This window comes from Rutilus rutilus (genome assembly GCF_951802725.1).
Source record: "Rutilus rutilus genome assembly, chromosome: 22".
NCBI lineage: Eukaryota > Metazoa > Chordata > Actinopteri > Cypriniformes > Leuciscidae > Rutilus > Rutilus rutilus.
Window position 1 is genome coordinate 20,349,565 of NC_140227.1, and position 21,752 is coordinate 20,371,316.

Sequence of the window (21,752 nt, forward strand, 5' to 3'; positions counted from 1 at the left end):
TTTTTAATAACAACCATAAAACCTCAGCTGCCGCCGTGAAATAACATACAATAATGCATTTATGACACACACCTGATACTGGTGTCACACGCATGTGTGTGTGCACGTCTGTGAGCGCCTGCCTTTCTCTCTCCCCCCTGAAGTGACAGCTTCTCCGCGGTCCGTAAGAATGTCAGCGAACAACGCAGAGTCTCGGGACAACTCGATGCTTTGAGCGCCCAACACCCCCCTTTCTTGCTCTCCCGCTCTCCCTCTCTCCCCTCTTCCACTTCCCCTGCTTCCTTCCTTTCTTACTGGCTGCTTCTGAACAGTCTGTGAGTGTGTGTGTGTGTGTGTGTGTGGTGATATAGGTGATTCAGATAGAGCAGCTGTGTGTACCGACTAGATCTAAAAGAGGGTGTTAAAGAGTTGTGGTTTTCCAGCCACACCCGCTCCCACTGATTTTCCCGTGCGCAAACACAGTTTTCCAACCACCCATATAAAAAACAAACACACAAAGCTCTGCCTCACTTATAATCTTTCATTGCATATTCTCATTCCCTGTTCTCATTTTTAGTTCTGTCATTTATCATCTATCTACACTACAGTGATTAAATGAAATGTACCTTAGATCAGCAGCCACCTGCAGTATTTAGACAAATGCATGCATGTATAATATTAGTGATAAGCCAATATATCAGCACGGAAGTTTTAAAATAGGGGCATTTTAAGATAATCATGCAGCATTAGTCTTGTCCATCTGGTCCCTTAAAGGCAAGTCAGTCCACTCGGTGGCCATGTTGATGACTAACATATAAGTACAGCTCCTGCCACTTGGGAAAGACAGAAGTTTGTCAGGATTACCAGCTAATTAGCATGTGCATTCTAATTAAAAAGTGTTCATAATGTAGAGAATTTGAATCGTCTTCTTTTATATGCAGGTGGAGCCAGGGGAGGTGGAGCGTTAGCAAACACTAAACCAGATTTGAATGTTGAGCAAGCAATCTCATTGGCTGCAGGATCAGCAGAGGCCAATCAGCTTGTGTAGTGCGGTAATGATGTGATTATGTGAAATATTAATCACAGACATTAACACGTTACATAGTATATAATATACTTTAAAGAAATTAATACTTTTTTTATGAGTAAGGCAGATAAAAAGCGACAGTAAACACATTAAACTAGGGCTGGTCCGAATACCATTTTTTGAGCTTCGAAGCTTCGACAGGAATTAACATCGAATATTCGAAGCTTTGGAGGGAGGGGGCTGAACATATTCTTCTCTCTAATAAAGGCAGGAATCTCTATGCGTCTGTCTGTTTGCATTTAGATTATTTATCTTGCATTTAGAACCGTTCATCCAATCGACTTCACGAGTGCAGTGTCACATTTGGTGCAATATAGACACGCGAGACGTGACACGTTCAGAATTAATAAACTTTTAATACAGAACAGCGCGAGCGGGAAGCGCGCGCACGCCTCACGCGCAACACTGCACTTGATACAAAACACAGCCTAATATTTTTCTGAGTAACAAATAACTCTCAAATCAGAAATCAGCAGCACAGTAATTACTGACACAGTAAAGAGTAGGCTAATATATTGTTTCTATTCTATTTCCACAATGTCAAAGCAACGCAGCTTACTAACGTTACAAGCTCAGGCATGCACTTTTGCCCATACAAACTCCGCTGTTCTGCGCTCTAAAATAAGAGTATTGTATTTCGCCCAAAAATACTAAAACAATAACCGTGTGAGAGGGTGTTTTAGGCTATATCATGTTATAGCCAGATATGACGATGCTTACTTTAGCCTACAGCACGCGTCACCGCAGATCAGCATCTATTCATAAAGCCAACGTGCAAACTATCGCAAATCAAAGTGAAAGTGGGTCGCAGATGCTTTAACACACAATCAACTTCATTAAAAGTAAAGAATCGAAATGATCTTACCAGGGCTGTTGCCGCTCTCATATTGTGGTCTTTGATTTAGAAATTTTAGCTGACGATCAGTAAAATGCAGCTTATCTGTTGCTAGTGACGTGCACTCCATCACATCTGCCTATAGCGCGGGATTTGAAGTTCGGATTCATATCCGTTTTGCAAAAACACATTTATGTGTTCATTGTTCATATTGATAAATCAGAGAGAACTATCCGATCTGAGAAAATGCATGACAGCCCCATTCAAGCGCGAATGGGAACAGTTTCTAGGGGGATGCCAGGTGTGAAAAAAAAAAATTAAATTAAAACGAATATTCGAATGTCAAATTTGAAAATCGAATACCAACCCACCGAACGAATATTCGAATACTCGAATATTCTGGTACAGCCCTACATTAAACCCACAAACAAATTATCTCAAACCATTTCTCTCATATCTAAACCAATCAGAGCATGTGAGCAGAACTGGTGTGACTCTCTGCTCAATATTCCGCTATATGCCAGTGTGCTCCGTCACCAACTGTCTCCTTGCCATCATGTACTTCAGACTCTTCCCAGAGTACACCCCTGCAGGGGGCTGGGTCATGTGGTGTCAGGATATCCTACATAAAAACAGAGTCTTTGAAGCCTGCGGCTGAGCTTACATCTACCGAATCCAGAATATTACACTATCAAAACCCCCTTCATCCTTCCTCTCTTTCTTTGTCAGTGCTTTATATAGCAGGCTGATGTAAGGCCTAATGATGACTTAGTTCATAAAATATTGTGCCTTAAAGTCAATAACCTCGATAAAATAACAATATGCAAACATACTCGCACTCAAAGATCTCATATAATCTGCCATTAATGACCTCAGAAAAAACAAGACTATACAAAAAGTAAACTAAACAGCAAAGGATGTGACGGGTCAGGCAAAGCATGCCCCGTTGACGACATTCTCTCAGAAACATAGGGAGACAGAAGTGTCATCATTTCCAACAGCTAAACGTCACTCTTTGACATCCATTTCCTGTTTTTACTCAACTCTGAATCCACAACAACTTTCTGTGGCCACGTCTCTCGGTCTTCCCTTATGAGGACAGGGATGAGTAAGAGGACTACAAGTGTGAGCTCACTGTTTTTCTCTCAGTGAACGACGGGAAGCACTCAAGCATTTAAAAAATTTCGTGGGTTAAACAGGGTCACACGGTGAGGTTTTGAGTAAGCATACATTCTACACAGTATATGATATGTAGTATCTAAACAATATCTAATTTACTTTAAAAGATCTTAATTTTATATGATATAATAACTTTAAATAGAATCGTTTTCTCCTTTAATTGTTTATATATAAAGTTTTTGAATGTATTTTTTAACAGTACATTGATCCCACATGCTCATCAAAACGACTGACATTTGGCTTTATTTTGAAGCATGACGTCATTACACGTGCTTATGCCTGAGGCGAGGAAGATTTCGATACCTGATGCAGAGCTGAAAAAGACTGTAATTTTACACCTTAGGGGTCATGCATTGTGACCTTATTGTTCATTTAGAGTCTTAATTCCTGCCTGGTGACATCAGAGGTCTCCTTTAAAGGAGTGAATGAGAGAGTGGAGAGCTATGTTTGGCAAAAGAGAGCAAACAAGGAGAGAATTAGAGATCTTAATGTTGACAGCTGGTACAGCATGAAATACGAGCGGTCATATAGATTGTCTGATGAGAGAGAAAATTTTATCAATACATTTTAAGTTTAATTTTGTCATTTCTACCTCCATTAGTGGCATGAAACAGTATTGTATACAATGACTGGTTTCCAAAAGGTTTCACCAAACACTCCTAAGGACTTCCATTGGTCACTCAAACAGATAGCCCCGCCCCGAATTCACACCACTGGTTGAGCCAATCTTGCTGGGAAAAGTTTTTCAGTATTTTCAAACAAACAGAATAGTGGCACAAAGAGAAAGTGTTTGTTCTTTTCAGGAATTTAACCTGCAAAAGGATTACTTACTTTAAATTACATTATTTAAAATCCAAATAATTACTCCCTTAAAGGTGCAGTATGTAAGATCGACAGCTAGCGGCTGAAATGGGTACTGCAGTCCAAATTCAAAATATTGGAGAGAGCCCTCCTGCTCAGACTCGACAATCACGCGGGTTGCCAGATTGAGGACACGCAACAGGAACGAGCGCAATTGACATTGGAATGCGAGGAGACTTAAGTGTTACCTGGTAACCTCTAGTCATTTGTAATAATTGCGGAGGTTGTATGTGATCTTAATCCCGTGCGAATCGGCCATGTCTGTAATTTGTAAAGTAAAAATTCCCCCGCAAATGACCTACCATATTTCGCCGAACACCGAGGTCCTGTGATAATATTAGCCCTGTGCAAATCGGCATCTCTGTGATTTGGCGGGGTCGTTCATAATTTTTTCAAGGTTTTTGTTTCCTGTGCGCTTTTTTATCCATCTTTCGCGAAGAATGGAGGCTGCGTTGGAGTGTTTTGATAGTATTTTGGGTGCTGGGTCATATCGCTATACACCATAAAATACAACTATACAATTTGCAGAAAGAGAAAGCTGAAAACCATCAGAAGAGCAAAAACAAAAAGAATGATTAGATGGAGATGAATGACATGTATAGCAGCATGTGGTAAGAACCATTCGTCTGTTTATGATATATCATACAGCTAGACCTATAATAACGACAAGACATTTCCAAGCAATAGCCTATTGACATCATATCCGGTAGATAAGTCAGTAATTTCGAGTAAAATCACAGGCTTTGCTTATCCCGTGCGAATGCGCCACACGAAATTCAGATGTGGGGGGGTAATTTTTAAAGGTCCCCAGATAATACTAATCCAGTGCGAATAGGGAGTTGATTTATTGATTTATGATGAGTTGATACCGCGTTATAATATGCTCCCGTTCATAGAGATTTTTAGGTCGGGTCGAATCTGCGATCTCTGACCCAGTTTGTTCATTTGCAAACCAGTTTGTTCATTTTTGTTCATGGCTGCAATATGCTGTGTTTTCCACCAACTGGCAACCTGTAGTGGCGAAATACTATTAGGTAAATTGGCAACGTGCGGTATCACACAGACCAAAACAAAAACAGACATTCCGACACGGAACGCACATTTCAACGTAAAATAACTGGCTGTAGTAGCATTGTTTTTCAGAGAAACGAGTATGTGAACTCAGCATGTTTCCTAAATATCTGCAAACATATTATGGTATTTGTAGGCTTTAGTACAGTAAAAAACTTACATCCAGCACCTTTAACAGAAAATAAAGAAAGATAAAGATTAAATATAAAATATAGTTTGATTTCCTGCAGAAATATTAGTAGCTATATCAATCATTTTTGCAATCATTAAAATAGTTGTAATTCAATTTAATTAAACTTTGTTACATTAAAGTTAAAATCTGCATTTAAATTATTTTGTCTATGGCCATGTGGGTTTCCAAGCACAAAGTGAGTATTATTGCTCCATCTGGTGGTCGAAAGTGTTAGTGAGGCTTCACAATCTAAAGCATTCCACGAACACCGATTTACTCCACTTTTCAGTTCTTTTGTCCTTGAAACATTGTGTTCCAGGTGTGAGTTCAGTCTGTTCTCACACTCAGCTGAGAGAGACATAAAGCAGTGACAGAGGAGAAAGAGCACAGATCTGCTGCAGAAGCTGAAATGATGCTTTCAATCATTTTAACGACTGTGAACAAGTTTGAGAACGTAACATTTGTAAAGGAAAAGTAGCACAAAAGAAGGTATTATGAAGTGCATTGGGGTCCAAACAACATTGACTTTCACTGTATGGACAAAAACACTGGCATTTCTCAAAATATCATGTTCCTCAGAAGAAATAAAGTCATACCGGTTTGGAACTATACGAATAAATTATGACAATTTTCATTTTTGGTTGAACGATTCTTTTAATAAGCTCTTTTCATGGTTGTGAGCTTCTTGATGTCTCTAAAATTACATTGTGAGGAAAATCCATCGCGACGGGATGCCAGGTTAACCTCAAGCCAACAGATTAAATATATTATTGAAGACTGAAAAGCAATTAACCTACTTTTCTAACTGAAATCAAGCCTTTGAAGCCAAGACATTGGCAACCTTGTGACAGGGCAGCATTCTGGTATTTTCATGAAGAAAGTGTTTGAAAGACACCATTATCCAATCTGCTAACCCATAATACTCTATCCTGGCTCCAGCTTAGTAGTGTCTTGGTTAGCAGCACATTCATCTTTTACAACACAAATTACAGTCAGCTGCTAATGTCTGTGTTTATTATAGTGTAGTCACTGTTTAGTCTATGTTTGTGTAAGAGAAGAGGACGGTCGGCCTATTTCGCAACTTTCACACACACACACATTTACACATGCACACAAGCATGAAAATGCACACACACACATAAATTATCTAAGCAAATAGGCATATACATACACAAACTCTCATGCTGTGTTAAAATATTACAGATCCTGTTCTTTGTTAATATTGTGTTGAATTAATCTGTAATGGATCTAGTTTTGTGACATAGTATGTTTACACACAAGAAAAGAGCCATACTCAAAGTTGGCATGAAACGGAAGTTGCGATATTCTTTTCTTCCCTATTGTGACATATCCGAGTGGAACGGCTTCTCGGACAAGAATAAATGTAGGGCTTCAATGAAGAGATGTTGTTGCAAAGGGGAAGTTACTTTGTTTAAAGATTACAATGGCACATGAATAAAAAATAAAAAAAGATGTGCACATACAAATCATTTATACTAATAAATACTGCAATATTCCATAAAAATATATGAATTGTCAATTTTGATTTCATGGTGACTTTGAAGCTAAATTGTGTCATTTCTTGCTACTAGCTACCATTGGTCAGAAAAACACATAGCCCCTCCCCCAAACTCATGCCATTGGTTGAGTCATTGTTGCTGGTCGGGATGCTCAAAGTCAAACAAACAGAATGATGGTTTGAAAACGCCACAGAGCCACAGTATTTACTCTTGTTTTCAGGGGAAATAATCTATGAATTGCTTACTTATAGTTACTCTGAGATAAGAGTTTCTGAACACTGATAAAATAAACACTTCACCTTTAAATGTCAGCTAGCAGGATGAGCAGTTAAACGTCAACAGCAAACTATCGTCATCATCTTTGTGTATTTTCACCTCTTGACCCCTTGCAGGAGACAGGAAGAACAAACCTACATGAAACTTGTAGCCCACAAGAGATGAGCCACAAAGACCTCAAAACATAAACACGCACATACGCACACTTGAAAACTCTCCTTCGTTCTTTTCACATAAACAAGAGTTCCTCTCATCTTTCCATATTTTAAGGGTAATGACATAAGTGTGTTCCTGGTTCAGATAAAAACATTGGGTACATTAAGTTAAGTCTGGCTTCGATCAGAGAAGACTAGAAACAGAAGTGTTTACCAGAGACTCTTTTCAAAAGCTCACTAAAGTTCAGAGGACACTGGCAGGGTTGTGCAGACAGGAAATGTGGGACACCAAAAAAAAACAAGCAAACATCACTGTGATGTCCTATAATGAATCAGACATGCTCCGTGTAAACAAACTTTATCGGTTTCCTTCATAAAGGGTTTATCTGTATCCACAGTTTGAAGAAGACTGGTACCGGGAATTATTCTTGCAAACAAAAAACTGTCAGTACTCTCATCTGTACCTGCTCAACAAGATAGCCTGCATCCTTGGTCATACTAGACAAAAGACTGTTAGTCTCGCAAGCCAGGTTTGATTATCTGCATTATTTTGACCAATAATTGTCCATTCAAATATGAACTATAACTATCTGACTTGCATGTAAGGCAGCAATCACACTTCAGTTGTTTTTATGTGGTGGGTAATAGACCAATATGTACTGTATTTAAAGTAGTCGTTTTTTAAGAGGATATGAGGAAATTTTGCCCCATATTGTGGCTAACAAAATAAAAATAAAAAAATGTAAAAAAATAAAATAAAATAATAATAATAAATATATATATATATATATATATATATATTTTTTTTTTGTCCAATTCAAACACTGTTTATATTAATCCTGAAGACCAATACATCAGAACATTACTGCGGTAGCATTGTAATTGACAATATTAAAGGTAAAGGAACCTTAGGTGGAAAGTGTGGGTAATGAATAGGCACCGGGTTTGCTAGTGAGGAAAAAATGTGAGCGACTTTAAAAGAAGGAGGGACACTGACTCTTTAGCTAAACCAGTTTGGCAATGAACCTATGACAATAAAAAGCAATCAAAAAAGTGTCACCAGACTAGATGCATTACATTTTAACGGACAAAAAGAGAGAGACATAGGAACAGAGACAGCGTATAAAGGGAGAGAGGGGAACGACAGGAAGGGAGAGACATAATGTGTTTGTTTAAGTGTGTTTATGTGCGAACAGCCTCATAAACGAAAACGAGCGAGCAGTAATCTCACTTTTCCATACCCGCATCCCCAGACTCCCAGGAGAAGACTGGTGAAATGCATATAACGTCACATCCGTCCTCTCGCCACTGAACTTTCAACAGCACAAAGACAAACAAAACTTTTGTTTTTCCTGTCAGTTCCCTAAGCGCAAATTATGACAAATTTTCCTGGAATATTCCATGCGATAAATGCAATAGGGTTACTTGAGATTTTTTGTCCGTAAGTTCATGAAAACACTAAGTGGTGAAGATTTACCAGTTTGAGTCACCCCTGCAGGGCTTTCCTATACCATGTGACACATTATGATGTCTTACCTTGGAAGCAAGCTGCCGTTCAGGACAGAGGGGATGCTGACACAAGATACCGGTTTTCTCCTCTTGTGCAGGTTTCTCACCTGAAACAACACACAAACACAGAGGTTAAAGGTCAACTGTATGTGGGAGGGAATTATAAGTGAGGTCAATTTGTAGGTCAAACTGGAAAGATGCGGTCAAATTTCACAAACAAAAAAGGTTCATTGTCCTTTGTCAATAGTGTAGCAATGTATAAAGCACAGCTATCAGAACAAGCAGCTTTCTTTTGGTCTACATGGCTAATCTGTGAGACCAACCTGAACCCGTTGCGAAATCTGTGGGGAAATCTTTTGCCCTCATGCGACATTCTCGTTTGTGTGGATTCCTATTTAAACGACTGGATTTGACGAAATACGATAAATGTTATCGCACATGAAGGCTAATTGCTATAGATTCCCTTGGGGATTTCCTATGGATTTTTTAAATGCTGATTTTGGATTTATAAGTTAAATAAGGTCTGTGGTAATATTACCAAAGTCCCTTTAAGACAAGTCATTTCACTCGGCGGCCATCTTTGAAATGGCTCTTGGGCATACAAGTGCAGCTTTGAATGGGGAAACATCACATTCTCCAAAACTGTTCACCAAGCTTACGATTAAATTTCACATTTGAAATCCCCAATGAAATCTGACAACAACTGTCTCATAAATGTCTGTCTGTTTCTAAACGCTTGAATCGTGACAAAAAAACTGCATTTTGTCAACCTGGACAAAGCTAACCAACTAAAGCATTTTAAAACCCCATTAGAAATAACAGGGAAAACAGTATGGCAGCAAACAAACTTTATGGAAGTATCAAGTATCCAGGAGTAACATAGAGGAGATTAATGAAGGAGATAAATTGAGACATTTCGTAACATGGAGGGACTCTTCTGAACACAGTGAGCCTGTGGGGGATATGTCCTTGGGCATAAGCCAAAAGACATAACAGCAATACAGCACTGCAATAGATGAGGCAGCTGGGGGGATATGTAGGAGAGAGAGCGATTGAAAAAATCTGAGAACTACAAACAAGAGCTAGTAGAGTGATACAGTTTGTGACAACTACTTAATTGCATGATATTATGCTGATCAAATAAAATTGCATGTATCACTTTACAACATGTATACCTCGAGTTAGCCATGGCATTCTTTCCTTCAGCCATGCCATCAAGTCCATAAAGACTAAAAACTGGTACCAGGAGAGATGATTAAAATTACAATAAATATTAAACCTTGAGGAAGGGATTAACTGAAAACTGAAGAACTGACAATAACACAAAAAGGAAAAGAAAGAGGAAAAATAGAGAAAAACAGACCGAGCGAAAAAGGTTGGCGGAAATCTAAGATTTCCAGACATTACAAGTTTGCTGGCAGACTGGCTGATTTTCCTTTCAGTGAGGGCAGTGGTATTCCACTTACCTAGAAACCCGTTTAATGTGAAAAAGTGCATGATTTTTCATTGATTCCACCCCTCATTCTCCTTTCTAGCAATGCTGCCACCTCAAAACTGACTGAAAAGAAGCCATTGATGATTACAGACAACAACATAATCATCAACAACATTACGTATTACTGAGAAACATTCATATAGGTTGATTTCTTACAAAATAGTAAGTATGCAATGCTACAGTGATGGTATATTGATACAAGGGTGTTTATAAAAAAATAAAAAAAAGTCTTAACTTGCTTTGAAAAAAGTTAAACACCCAAACTAGTTCATTTAATTTTCTATCAGCAAAGCTATAAAAAAAAAATTATGGAACTTACGCCACACCACAACTGAGAGAGTCATAATTTTATTTGTTTTATTTTTTTATTATACACTTTCACACACTTAATATTGAAATTGTTTATGATTCTTTAACTATGGCTATTTTGCTCTTTATTTAGATTATCATAGTTTAAAATGTTCATATAGTAGTTTAAGAATTAAAGACTCGGTCTGGGATAAGTGTAAAACAATAAAATCTATGCATAAAGGGCATTTTAGCATGAATCAATAAATGGTAAAATAAAAATTAAAAAATAAATATATATATATATATATATATATATATATATATATATATATATATATATATAATGACAGACCTTGGAATGCCCATTTACAATGGTTGTAAATGTTTGATATTTTCATATACCAAGGTATTTAAAAGGTGCACAGTTCCTACTTCATCAAGGCATCTGTGTCTTTTCCAACATCCTGAAAGTAGAACATCACCCCACAGTCCAAGCCAAACTCTAGATATTATCCTCAACACATTCCATCTCACGTCACCTCCATCTCTCGATGAAGAATATTCCATTTCTCCTTCTTTAGTCAGAGAGGTTGAGGGCACCTCCTAAAAATCCTCTATGTTAGGAATGTGCAGAATGCCAGGAACTGTTTTTCATGCCCCTCTGTTTACCCAGTTGTTTGCTGAAGTTCCTAAGGAGCGCACATCTACTGTCTCGAGTGTTAGAGCGGAAATATTTTATATTTTACTTGTTTTCTTTTGCCTCCATTGGAGGAAACACCAAGCTGATGTAATGAATGCCAGTATATGTTTTGGAAAGTCTGAGAAAGTCAAAACATTACCAGCTGAAGGTCTGGAAGCTGGTCATTGATTCTTTATTCCTAGCTGATTAATCCTCTTGCGTTTTAGACTTAAATGAGATTAGACAGAACCTGACATTGCAAAATTAGCTCAACCGAAGCCGTGAGTTCGGAGAGGCACAACCTGCTTATGTAACCATAGGCAGATGGGCAATGTCTTTGGGAAACTTTTTGGTCCGACTTAAGAGGAACAGAAATGACACACTTCATTGCTCAACTGCTCACACTTCATTGCTCAACTGCTAAACATAAAAATCACAAGCTTTAAAATAAATCTAAAGATTTAGGTAAACAGAAAAAAAAAAAATTTGCTTGACTGTATGGACAAAGAGGGATAGAGTGAGTGATTAGTCAAAATATTTCCAGAGGCAAAGGTCATTCAAAGTGGGTCCTAATAGGGGCATTAGCACACAGATTAAATGGTAAGGATAGTAAGTATGGATAAACTAAAACTCACTCTCCCCCTACACTTTGCTGTCACAGGAGTCTCTTAAACCTTCTGACTACTTAAACCTTTTGTCTCCACTCTCCACACAAAGACAAAACAAAGGTTTCAAAAAAGATAGAAGCCATTTTGTTGGACAAGACCTAAGTGTAAAGGCATAGATTTACACACACACGCGCGTTGGGTTTTATGGGGACATTCCATAATGATTTTTATTATGTACAAACTGTATATTCTATCCTCTAACCCTAAACCTACCCATCACAGAAACCTTTCTGCATTTTTACATAAAAAAAAATAAAAACTCTTATTATGATTTATTCACTGCTTTACTCAATGGGATTTTGGATATTGCCATCTTTGTGGGGACATTTTTATCCCCATAACGTAGGGTTTACCAGGACCACACACACACACACACACACACACACAATACAATTGAATAAAACTAACATTATTTATTTAATGTCTTGTCTTGCAAAGCCTGTATGACTCACTTTTTTTCCATGGAACACAAAATTAGTTTATTTATACTGTAGCTGAATGTCCTTTGTTGTTTCTCTTTTCTAATGAACGTATATGGTGACCACAGATTTTCTAGGCCAGATTTGCAGCAAATAACTTAAGTCTCAGCCTATCCCTCACATAAAACTATTATATTTAGGAAGATTTGGAAAATTGTGCATGTGTTGTTTGGACTACTTTTATGATGCATTTAAGATTTTTGTTCATTTCAAAGCTTGATAGTCCATGGTCTTCATCCCCGTTTATTATTTTGCAAAATATCTTAATTTGTAAAAAAAAAAAAAAAAAAAAGAGCCAATTCCACAGAAGAAAGAAAGTCATGCATGTTTGGGAATGACATGAGGGTGAGTAAATGATGACAACTTTTTCATTTTTTGGGTGAACTATAGGCCCTCAATCTTGTACCAGTCATTCAATGAAAAACGTACTTAGTTGTGAGAAGAAACATGGCGTAAGAAATTTGGCATAACACAGAGCCTATCCATCTTCAATTTTATATAATTTCTTCAAAATTACAAACAAAAAACTTGTAAAACACAATTTTGCAATTTACCTTTAAGGTAAAAAATAAATAATGATTCAACCAAACTGTCTCACACCATCAATGGTGTCAATTAAAATCTCTTACCACAAGACTTCTGGGTAATGTCCATGAGGGAGGTCCAGGTGTACTTCTCCACTCCCAACTCACTCTGTGTACATGGCAGAGTTTCCAGTTCATAAGACCCATGCCGTCGCCAATAGAACATCGTGCCTCACAATCCAAGCACAACCGATAAATCTAACGCCACATCTCACTTGTTAACACGGAGGAGATTGAGATGAAGTTCTTCACTCCTTGAACCAAACATCAGTCTTTAGATGAGTACTTCTCATCATGTTTCCCCATTTAGAGAATGTACTAAAACTTGAGTGGCTTCTCTTGTGGAGAAAAGTTCTCAGAATACTGGATTTCTCTAAAGTTTCCAGGCAGGGTGCTTTGGACTTTGTGAGCCAGTATGTGAAGGGGGAAAAAGAGGGGGGCTTGACCCACACAGCACGCCAGACAAGCGGTGCATTCATCCACATGTGAAGTGCATGCTGGGATGTGAGGGAGACTTGGACCTGTGACTTTTCAGAATGGCAAGAGATACAAAGCTGCCTTTTGAGATGTCCACCTACTTGTAGCCCACAAACTCCATGCATCTCAAAGTTAAAGTATCATATAGAGCAATGAAGCAGAAATCATAGTTTACAGACTCTCAAGCCAGAGTCAATGATATAGAGCAAGTAATGGAGGACAAAAACCTCTCAAAAACAGGTTTAGAAAGTTGAAAATGAGAAAGGGTTAAGATAAAGATGAAAAGAATAGCTGCAAGAGTTGGCGAGTGCCCTCCAGAACCCCCACAATTTCTAATTTTGCTCTGACAAATTAGAGAGTAGCATGGGAGAGTCTTAGCTGTTGGGATCCAACATTTCCAACCATATGGTAGTGATTTGGAGCAGTGTGACGTGCAGGGGTTAGTTTTAATGACCAGGCTTCCAGTGGCAGTCAAGCCAATACGCCGCAGTCTCAGACTCTGTCAGCTTAATCATTCGCTGGGACATGTACAAACAACAAAGCTCTTTGCATCTTCATCTAGACATTTCTCTCTGCGAGCTAGTGTACGACAATGTCTTTTATAAGTACAGCTTGTTTCATCAGGCTGTTTTTACATTAAATAATTACGTTCGAACTTTATTGTCGAGACATCATAGCATTCTTGTTTCTGCTGTACGTTGCTCTGTAGTTGTTGTTTGACTATTCAAATAGCTCGTCTGGTGCACTGTTGTGCTCACTCACGATTCTGAGTACATAAAATACTTTAAATAAAGACTAGGACTGTTATTCAATAATTGAGTAATCATTAATGAGTCAGGTTAATCACATATAATCTCACTGATAAAAGCAACCAAATGAAAATAATTCAAGATATTACAATGTGGCAGACGAAAGCATGACTACAAAACATGTCTTTAGAAATACATTGTTCAATTGCATTTAATCGGATACAAATAAATAAAACAGTCTACAAGTCAGTATGAGTGTCTATTCACATGAGTGTCTATTATTTAACACTAACTTGTTAAATAAATAAAAATATATATAATTTACAGTTTTTAAAAATGTCAGTCTTTAAAAGATTGTCTTTATAATAATAAAATTGTGCTACAGACACCCACTGTCCATCTGCGATCTCCATCTACAATGGTGCATTAGCACCCCTAGCGAGATTGTAATATAGTATACAAGTAATATTAATTTGCATTTGGCTGGTCATCATGCTATCTTCAGCTCATAATACTCAGCGTGTAAAACATATGTTACCACCAGAATGTTGGCCACATATGAAAGAACACTGTGGTGTGACAGCTACAGTCAATTATAATAACTAGGCTAATCCCCTGATCTGTGATTCTCCTGACAATGTTTATCTTTGTTTAAAACACTAGCATTAGGACAGTCATGCATGCACGTGGCGAACTATCTGAAACCAGTAATGGGCTTGGTTTGGAGGCTAGATGGCAAATTAGTCAGGCAAGTGACAGTTCCCAAATAGCCTAGACAGTTCCATGCAACGGCTCCTATTCAAAATCAGGTAAACAGGTCTCTGTTTCTGGTATTCTTCATCATAAATTCAAATATATTTGACATTATTTTAAGAAATACTACTCAATTGCTTCACTGATAAACTGTGAGCTTCATAAAAGCCCCATTTGTTAGTTTGAAGTTTGAATTTAATAACTATGGCCCTGGACCTCACAGACAGAACATAAAAGGTATTTCCTTTGGTTGGCAGAGTCACTTTGTTTCCACTGTGAAACTATTTTTTATAAGGTTTTCGAACTATTTATATTGCCGAAAAGAATATAAAAATTAATGATCTTGTGGTCAATCTTGCTGGGAAAAAAATGAATTAGTTGCACACTATGTGAGTTCCTTTGGCTAGCAAGGGTTGTTATAAGGGAATGTAAATACATTTGTTTAAATGGACATAAGACATTTCATGTAAACAACTGAAAGGAAATCTATAGAGAAAAACACAGGAAGGAAATTAATTGTACATTTAAAATGTAATAATATAAATACTGGCCCTCTAATTATAATAGTCAATATCTATGAATTGGAACCACTTCATGTAAAATCAGCTGGTATAACTTTTATCTGTAAAAAAAAAAATCAACCTAAATGCAATCTGCCCTTGCAGCTGTTAAAAAGGAGCTGTTGGCTGTAGATACAGATTGAATCACAGACATTTCCTCATGATAAGCCATTGGAGAAGTAAACCACAGAGCTGTCTGCCTACCTGTCACAACGTAAACACAATTTAACCTAATCTAATTGTGAGGAATGAAAAAAGCCATAAACAAGAGTGGCAGAGAATCTGGATTTAAATAGCCAAAATGAGCATAATCCTGTTTACAGGATTTACGACATTATTACGGATAAATACAAGTTCAGTCTATTTTCAGCTATCAAAAACACAGTACAGAATCAGTTAGTCAATAGTGGCTAACTAGTCAAGGGTCAGAATGTACAGAAATCACTCAGATATCACACAGCAGCCTAAGAGAAAACTAGTCTAAGTTACCATCCTTACCTGGTTAATACCCAAGTTAAAATAAAGGAATGCTTATTCCCAAACTTGTGAAAATAGTGTATGTCTAAATACAAAAACCACATACGCACGATGAATACATCAAATCTCATCGGGCTTACATGGTGCACATGACGAATAGTTTTATGATACGTTCTTGGTGATTTTGAAGCTTGACATCCTCAGTCATCATTCATTTTCATTAAATAAAAAGTGACTGGGACATGAAATGACGACAGAATTCCGGATGAACGATCCCTTTAAGACTTATCACGTCAGCACGCTGTTTTAGCACTAGTTTTCATCATTTCCACAAATATGCCCAATATACAGGTACACCTCACATTATTGCAGCCGGTAACACATAAGACAAAATGCCACTTACCAAGTAGCAAACGAAGTCCAAGCCAGCTCTTGGGTGGCGAACCGTATCGATGCATTATGTGCTGTTAACCATGTGGGTTAATTCCCAAATCCGACGTATTCATCTGTTGTTCTCAGAGATGAGACATCCGACCATCCGCTGCTAAGTGTCAGCAGTAGAGCAGACATGAGCTCTGACGCGCTGTTGGCAATCCTCCAACAAAGTCACTTCAACTAAGTTTGATATTACTGACATATATGATATACAGCGAATAAAGGTGGTTCCCTAGTATGCTGCAAGCTATTACGTTTCTTTAAAATATCTTATCTCTTATCTGTATGCTTTAGTAACATCCAAAGCGCTTCACCTTCCGTGTGCTGAAGAGACACAAAATGACCTGTTGACGCACGAAGTTTTTGTCTCCTTTCTGGCCTCAAGGTTTACTGAAACTTATTGAATTGCGTTGTAAGAACATGGCATATCCACTTTCAAAGTCAACATGACATCTTTTTTTTTAGCACGCACACAGCTTTGTGTCATGTTAAAAAAAAGCAGACATGTTATTCCATAAAAGCACTGTTGTCTCCTCCGTTTCCTATTGTTACTACCTCCAACCTCATTTTGTCTTACCTACTTAACACGCAGGCGTTTCCCTAACCTCCCTTCCCCATCTTCTCTTTCAGCAATCATTTTACCTTTCAGACCGGATATTTAACGGCAAAATGCTATATTTATTCTGCTGTCCAACAATTGACACCTAGACCTATTCAATTTACTGCCGCTCATTTCTGTAGACACATGACTTTCTCAAACTGTACTGTTTTTAGTTATTTTATTTTTATTTATTTTTTGAAAAAGACTGTTTTTTCTTTTTAATGAACAGTCTCATGTTTGAGTGTGGCTATTTTTCATTTTCCATTTATACATTCTTAGTAGATAAGGTTCTTTATAGAACCTTAAAGGGTTCTGTCAGGTGCTTCATAGAACATTTTAGGGTTTCCCATCATGTGATCATTTGATAGATTTAGTTTAAATAATACATTTAGTTTTTGTTCAGTTTTATTTATATTAAATTTTATGAATTAAACAGCTTGTGAACGTACTTTATCAATCGAAAAAACAGAAATAACCAGTTAAAGCAATTGGGCCCTATTTTAACTATTCTAAGCGAATGGTCTAAAGTCCACGGCGCAAGTGCACTTAGGGTGTGTCCGAATCTACTTTTGGTAACTTAACGACGGGGAAAACGCTGTTGCGCTTGCGCCATGGCGGACTGCTATTTACAATGGCGGAATTTGCAAGCGGAAAGACTGAACGCTTCTCCAGAGAGGAAACGGATCTGCTCGTGCGCTGAGGTTTAAGCGCGCAAGCAGACCATCTACGGGACAAGACGGATTCCACCATATCTTTATGTACACAATAATAATCTTTTACATTGTAATCCTTTTATTTTTAATATTTGGCATGTTTGTGTGCTGCTGCGCGGTCAATGGCGCATTCTATTGCGTCAAAATAAAAACGCGCCAACAATGCGCCTGAACACACCTTGTTTTCAGGCCAGCAAGCCCATTGGTGCACAAATAGGCGCAAATGTATTTGCTATTTAAACAACATGGTGCAAGACGTGAAAATGATAACTGCGTCAGGCTGAAACTAGCTAAAAACACTTACGTCCTTATGCATTTGTTTACATACATCATAATTAGCTGTTAAATATGTTTTCAATTCTCATCATCAATATATCATCATCATATTCCAAAAGTGACTCAGCTGAGTTAGAGTTGCCAAAAAATGGAAGTTGCAATAGTCAATTCTTCCCTATTGTGAGCTTTCTTGAACATGAAAAAAAAAATGTATGGTGCCCTTATACAGTAAACACAGCGTCAGAGAAGAGAAGAGAAGAGAAGAGAAGAGAAGAGAAGAGAAGAGAAGAGAAGAGAAGAGAAGAGAAGAGAAGAGAAGAGAAGAGAAGAGAAGAGAAGAGAAAAGAACAAAACAAGAATAGTCCATTTTGATTTCATGGTGACTTTAAAATAATGAGGCACTCTCTTGCCAACCTACCCCCATGCCTTTTCATCTCTTTTCAGTACAAGCAAACCTGTTCATGGCTTGCCAAGCTGTCCATATGTGGAGTATTAACCATCTGAAGCTCTCTCTCCCCCTGCCTCCCCTACATTAAACACCTTGTGCATAAACCACACTTACTCTCTTCTGCAAAACAGACAATTCTGCCTTAATCTTCTGAGCTAATACTCACCATCACTACTATTTGGGTTCTATATAGCTGTTCCTGACACAGCGCGCCTGGAGAAACGATCTTATTCTGTCACTGTTGTGCAAAAATGGTGCTATCCATCACATTTGAGACTTATTTGTCCTTGCTAGTGAATCATGTGTCTGGAATGTGGACATGATGTTCCCAACTGCTGAGCTGAGCAGGATTGGTGCCCTGAGCTGGTGAGCTAAATGGTGAACTGGATGATCTATACCTGGGTTGTTTTGGATCAGATCCCATCAACGTGTAAGATCGCTCTTATCAGGTGTGACAAATCCCTAATCCATTCAGGTTGACAACAACTATGCTTTTATAAACCAGGCCTGTCAGACAATTTAGGGAAGGGTAAATCTGTTGTTATAGTCTAAACTCTTATCCCACACCTGACCATGGTCTATAAAACAGATTAAAAGAGATTACCTCATCTTTGGTCAAATGTGCACAAAAATATACACCGGCTGTCCTGTCTGCCAAAGAAAACACGCATATGGTCTCACTACCCTCATACAGAGTAATAAATCAATACATTAATAATGGTCTAAATGATATACTCATCATTATCATCCTCACATACTGTATGCAGTCTATTGAAAATTATCACTGGCTTTTGTGAGCTGAGCATGTGTGTCTGCTCAGACTCATGGCTAACTGTCTCTACAGGCTTTTCTTAAGCTGATTAGCAGCTCAGCGGATTAATTCATTAGTTTGGAAAAATAATGAATACATTTAGGCCATTGTGTTAGTGGACTGGGACCAAATTTAGTTCTATTTTTCTTCAGACTATAACACATCTATCTGCTATCTTTTTCAAATGAAAACATACATATGTTCCAAAAGTAATAGTAAATATTTACATTGAGATAAACTTTTATAATGAAATTATAATAAAGAATGATTATTGAATTGAATATTGATACTAATTTTGAATATAAAACAATGTCATGTTGGGGGCAATTGTAACAGTGGGAAAAAAAAAATCATATTAACCCTCAATTCCCCATAAGAGTGAACCTCAAAGTAGTAATATAATTTCTTAATACTTAAATTAGTAGTTAATATTACTGAATAGTTCATGTCAAAACATTTCTGTGGGGAGTTTTTTTTCCCCATCTTCAGGTGAAAGATGTCCCTGAATGTACAGAGATGGTCTGAGAACAGACCTGTCATTGTTTATGTATAAATGTCCTGAGTGTTTTGTTTGCACTTCCTTACCTGTCAGAGCCGGGCTACTTCTGGCACTTTACATTCCATACTTTAGCCCGAAGACTTCACAAAGTTTTCTGCTTTGACTTCTTGTCAAAGTTTGTATGACAGATGCATTTCCTCTGTGACTATTGTTACATTGTTGGTTTATTCACCTTGCCTATGCTTAGTTTGCTGCTCTAGATGTAAAAATAATTTAGTTTAATATGCAACATTTCTGTCAGTTTTTCTTCTTCAGAAAGTTTGTCAGAGATAAATTAAGTACTTAAAGTGTGTTAATAATCAAACAAAAATAGTTTTAAAGTTAGCTTAAATCGGAGCGGTTTGTGACTCGCATTTATGCGTTTCAAAAGCAACATTATCAAAGTTGCAATAAATCTGCCGCTTTCAGGTACAGGTCAGTGCATTGTAAGTTGTTTATGTTCATTATTATTGCAAAGTCATGTGCTTTGAGACATGAGGTAGTTGTTTGCTCCCTGCTGTATGCCTTCATATATGGGCTTAGAATTGTTGCATTATTCCAAATAAATAGATTGAGATCCACAAATAAATGTAAAGAGTTTCACAAAAATGTATAAAACTCACAAATGTATAAAACTCACAAATAAATAAAGTGAGATTTGCAGACAAAAAAAAAAAAAAAAGATATTTACAAATGTGTTTTATGTCACAAACACAACTCTGGCATTTATTTGTGAACCGCTTTCTGTGCATTTGTAAATCGCTGCACGCATTTGTAAATTGCTTCTTGTGCATTTGTAAATCCCCTCATGCATCTCTGTGGATTTTGAAACACGCCTAGCGTAGACGTACAGACAAATCCACAAATAAGTGGACTCCACCCACCGTTTACTCAGCCAATCAGATAACGGCCACATTGAGCTGACCAATCGTAGCACGTTCTCGCTACAACCAATCACGTTAGGCTTTATAATCAGGCTAGTCTTTCTTGCCCTCTAGTTTGGCTCAAATAGGAAGTGTAGGCTAAGGCCCATACATTTGCTTCAGTAAAATATGTTTAAAATGTGGATTTCGTTAGACCATTAGACTGTGTATCAAGCCAAAACACATTTTTATGAGCCTTTGAAAATGCTTTGAATGTCCTTTGAAGGAGGCGTGGCTTTGGAGACGCTCTGAAGGGAAGGTGGGATCTTATGCGATTGCTCCAAAATTGCCTACCATATACAGTCAATATGAAGCAGAAGTTGCAATCGTCTTTTCTTCCCTGTTGTGGCGTTAAATGGCGAGAATTTATTGGATCGTTGTTATTTGCTAATTGCTGCAATCTCATGTGAGTGACAATTTGCTGGAGGGGAAAGGTTATTTTCCCGCCCTCGTGTGGGTGCACGTGATCATCAGGGAAGAGAACGGATTTGCAAGATGTAAGGGAAGTGTTTTCTTGATTAAAGATCATGATTAAAGATCATGAGAGCACGTGAATTAAAAAAAAAAAGCTTATGTGCACAGATAAATCATTTATAATAAATACTGTGCATTAGGCCTACATAAAAATAAAAGTTGTTCATTTTGATTTCATGGTGACTAAAAAACGTACGAAATTTAGTGTGTTATAAGTCCCCCGTCACAATTGCCGCCAGTCTCCCCTACTGTATTCATCTCAACTGTTCATTTATCTTGAAGGTTAAATTTAGATGCTTGAAATTGGAACTGTCAGCAGCACACAGCCAAAGTCTGCAGCCAGAGAGAGTGAAGAGAAAAAGAGAAAGTCTGCCTGAGGTCTTGATCAGATGGTTTTTAATCAGTTCCTTTCCACCACTCCCCTGTCTTGCCCTTCCTTCAGTTTATTTCTTTAGTTTCCCATGCCTCATGTCTACAGTGAGTTTTATCCTTTCACTACTTTGTTTCCTCCATATCCACCTCTGACCACCCCATGAATAAGATATGACTATGCAAGATGTGGACACTATTGCATAGTTATTGCAAAATCTATTCTGCGAAATACACAAAATATGAGTGCATGCTTATTGGGCTAAAATACTAAAAGCATAAAACGACTCAAAATTTGTAATAATGAG

General features: G+C 37.7%; 1 protein-coding gene across 8 annotated transcripts in view; it reads right to left on the reverse strand.

Moving 5' to 3' along the window:
* The window catches only part of plekhg5a (pleckstrin homology domain containing, family G (with RhoGef domain) member 5a), a gene marked incomplete at its 3' end in the record, with an annotated part of 40,894 nt that extends 22,219 nt beyond the window's left edge, over positions 1-18,675 (reverse strand). The window contains exons 1-3 of one of the 8 annotated variants that reach the window (XM_084394967.1): positions 16,606-16,620; positions 16,260-16,400; positions 8,672-8,751 (exon numbers count right to left, since the gene is read on the reverse strand). In XM_084394967.1, the coding sequence (XP_084251093.1) occupies positions 8,672-8,751; positions 16,260-16,314 (135 nt within the window). In that variant the 5' untranslated portion in view covers positions 16,315-16,400; positions 16,606-16,620. Of the gene's footprint in view, positions 1-72; positions 390-8,671; positions 8,752-11,269; positions 11,303-12,885; positions 13,203-16,259; positions 16,871-18,299; positions 18,361-18,495 lie in introns of those variants that run through there. The other 7 variants (XM_084394970.1, XM_084394968.1, XM_084394966.1 and 4 more) reach the window with 7 other exon arrangements.
* Positions 18,676-21,752: the final 3,077 nt, after the last annotated feature.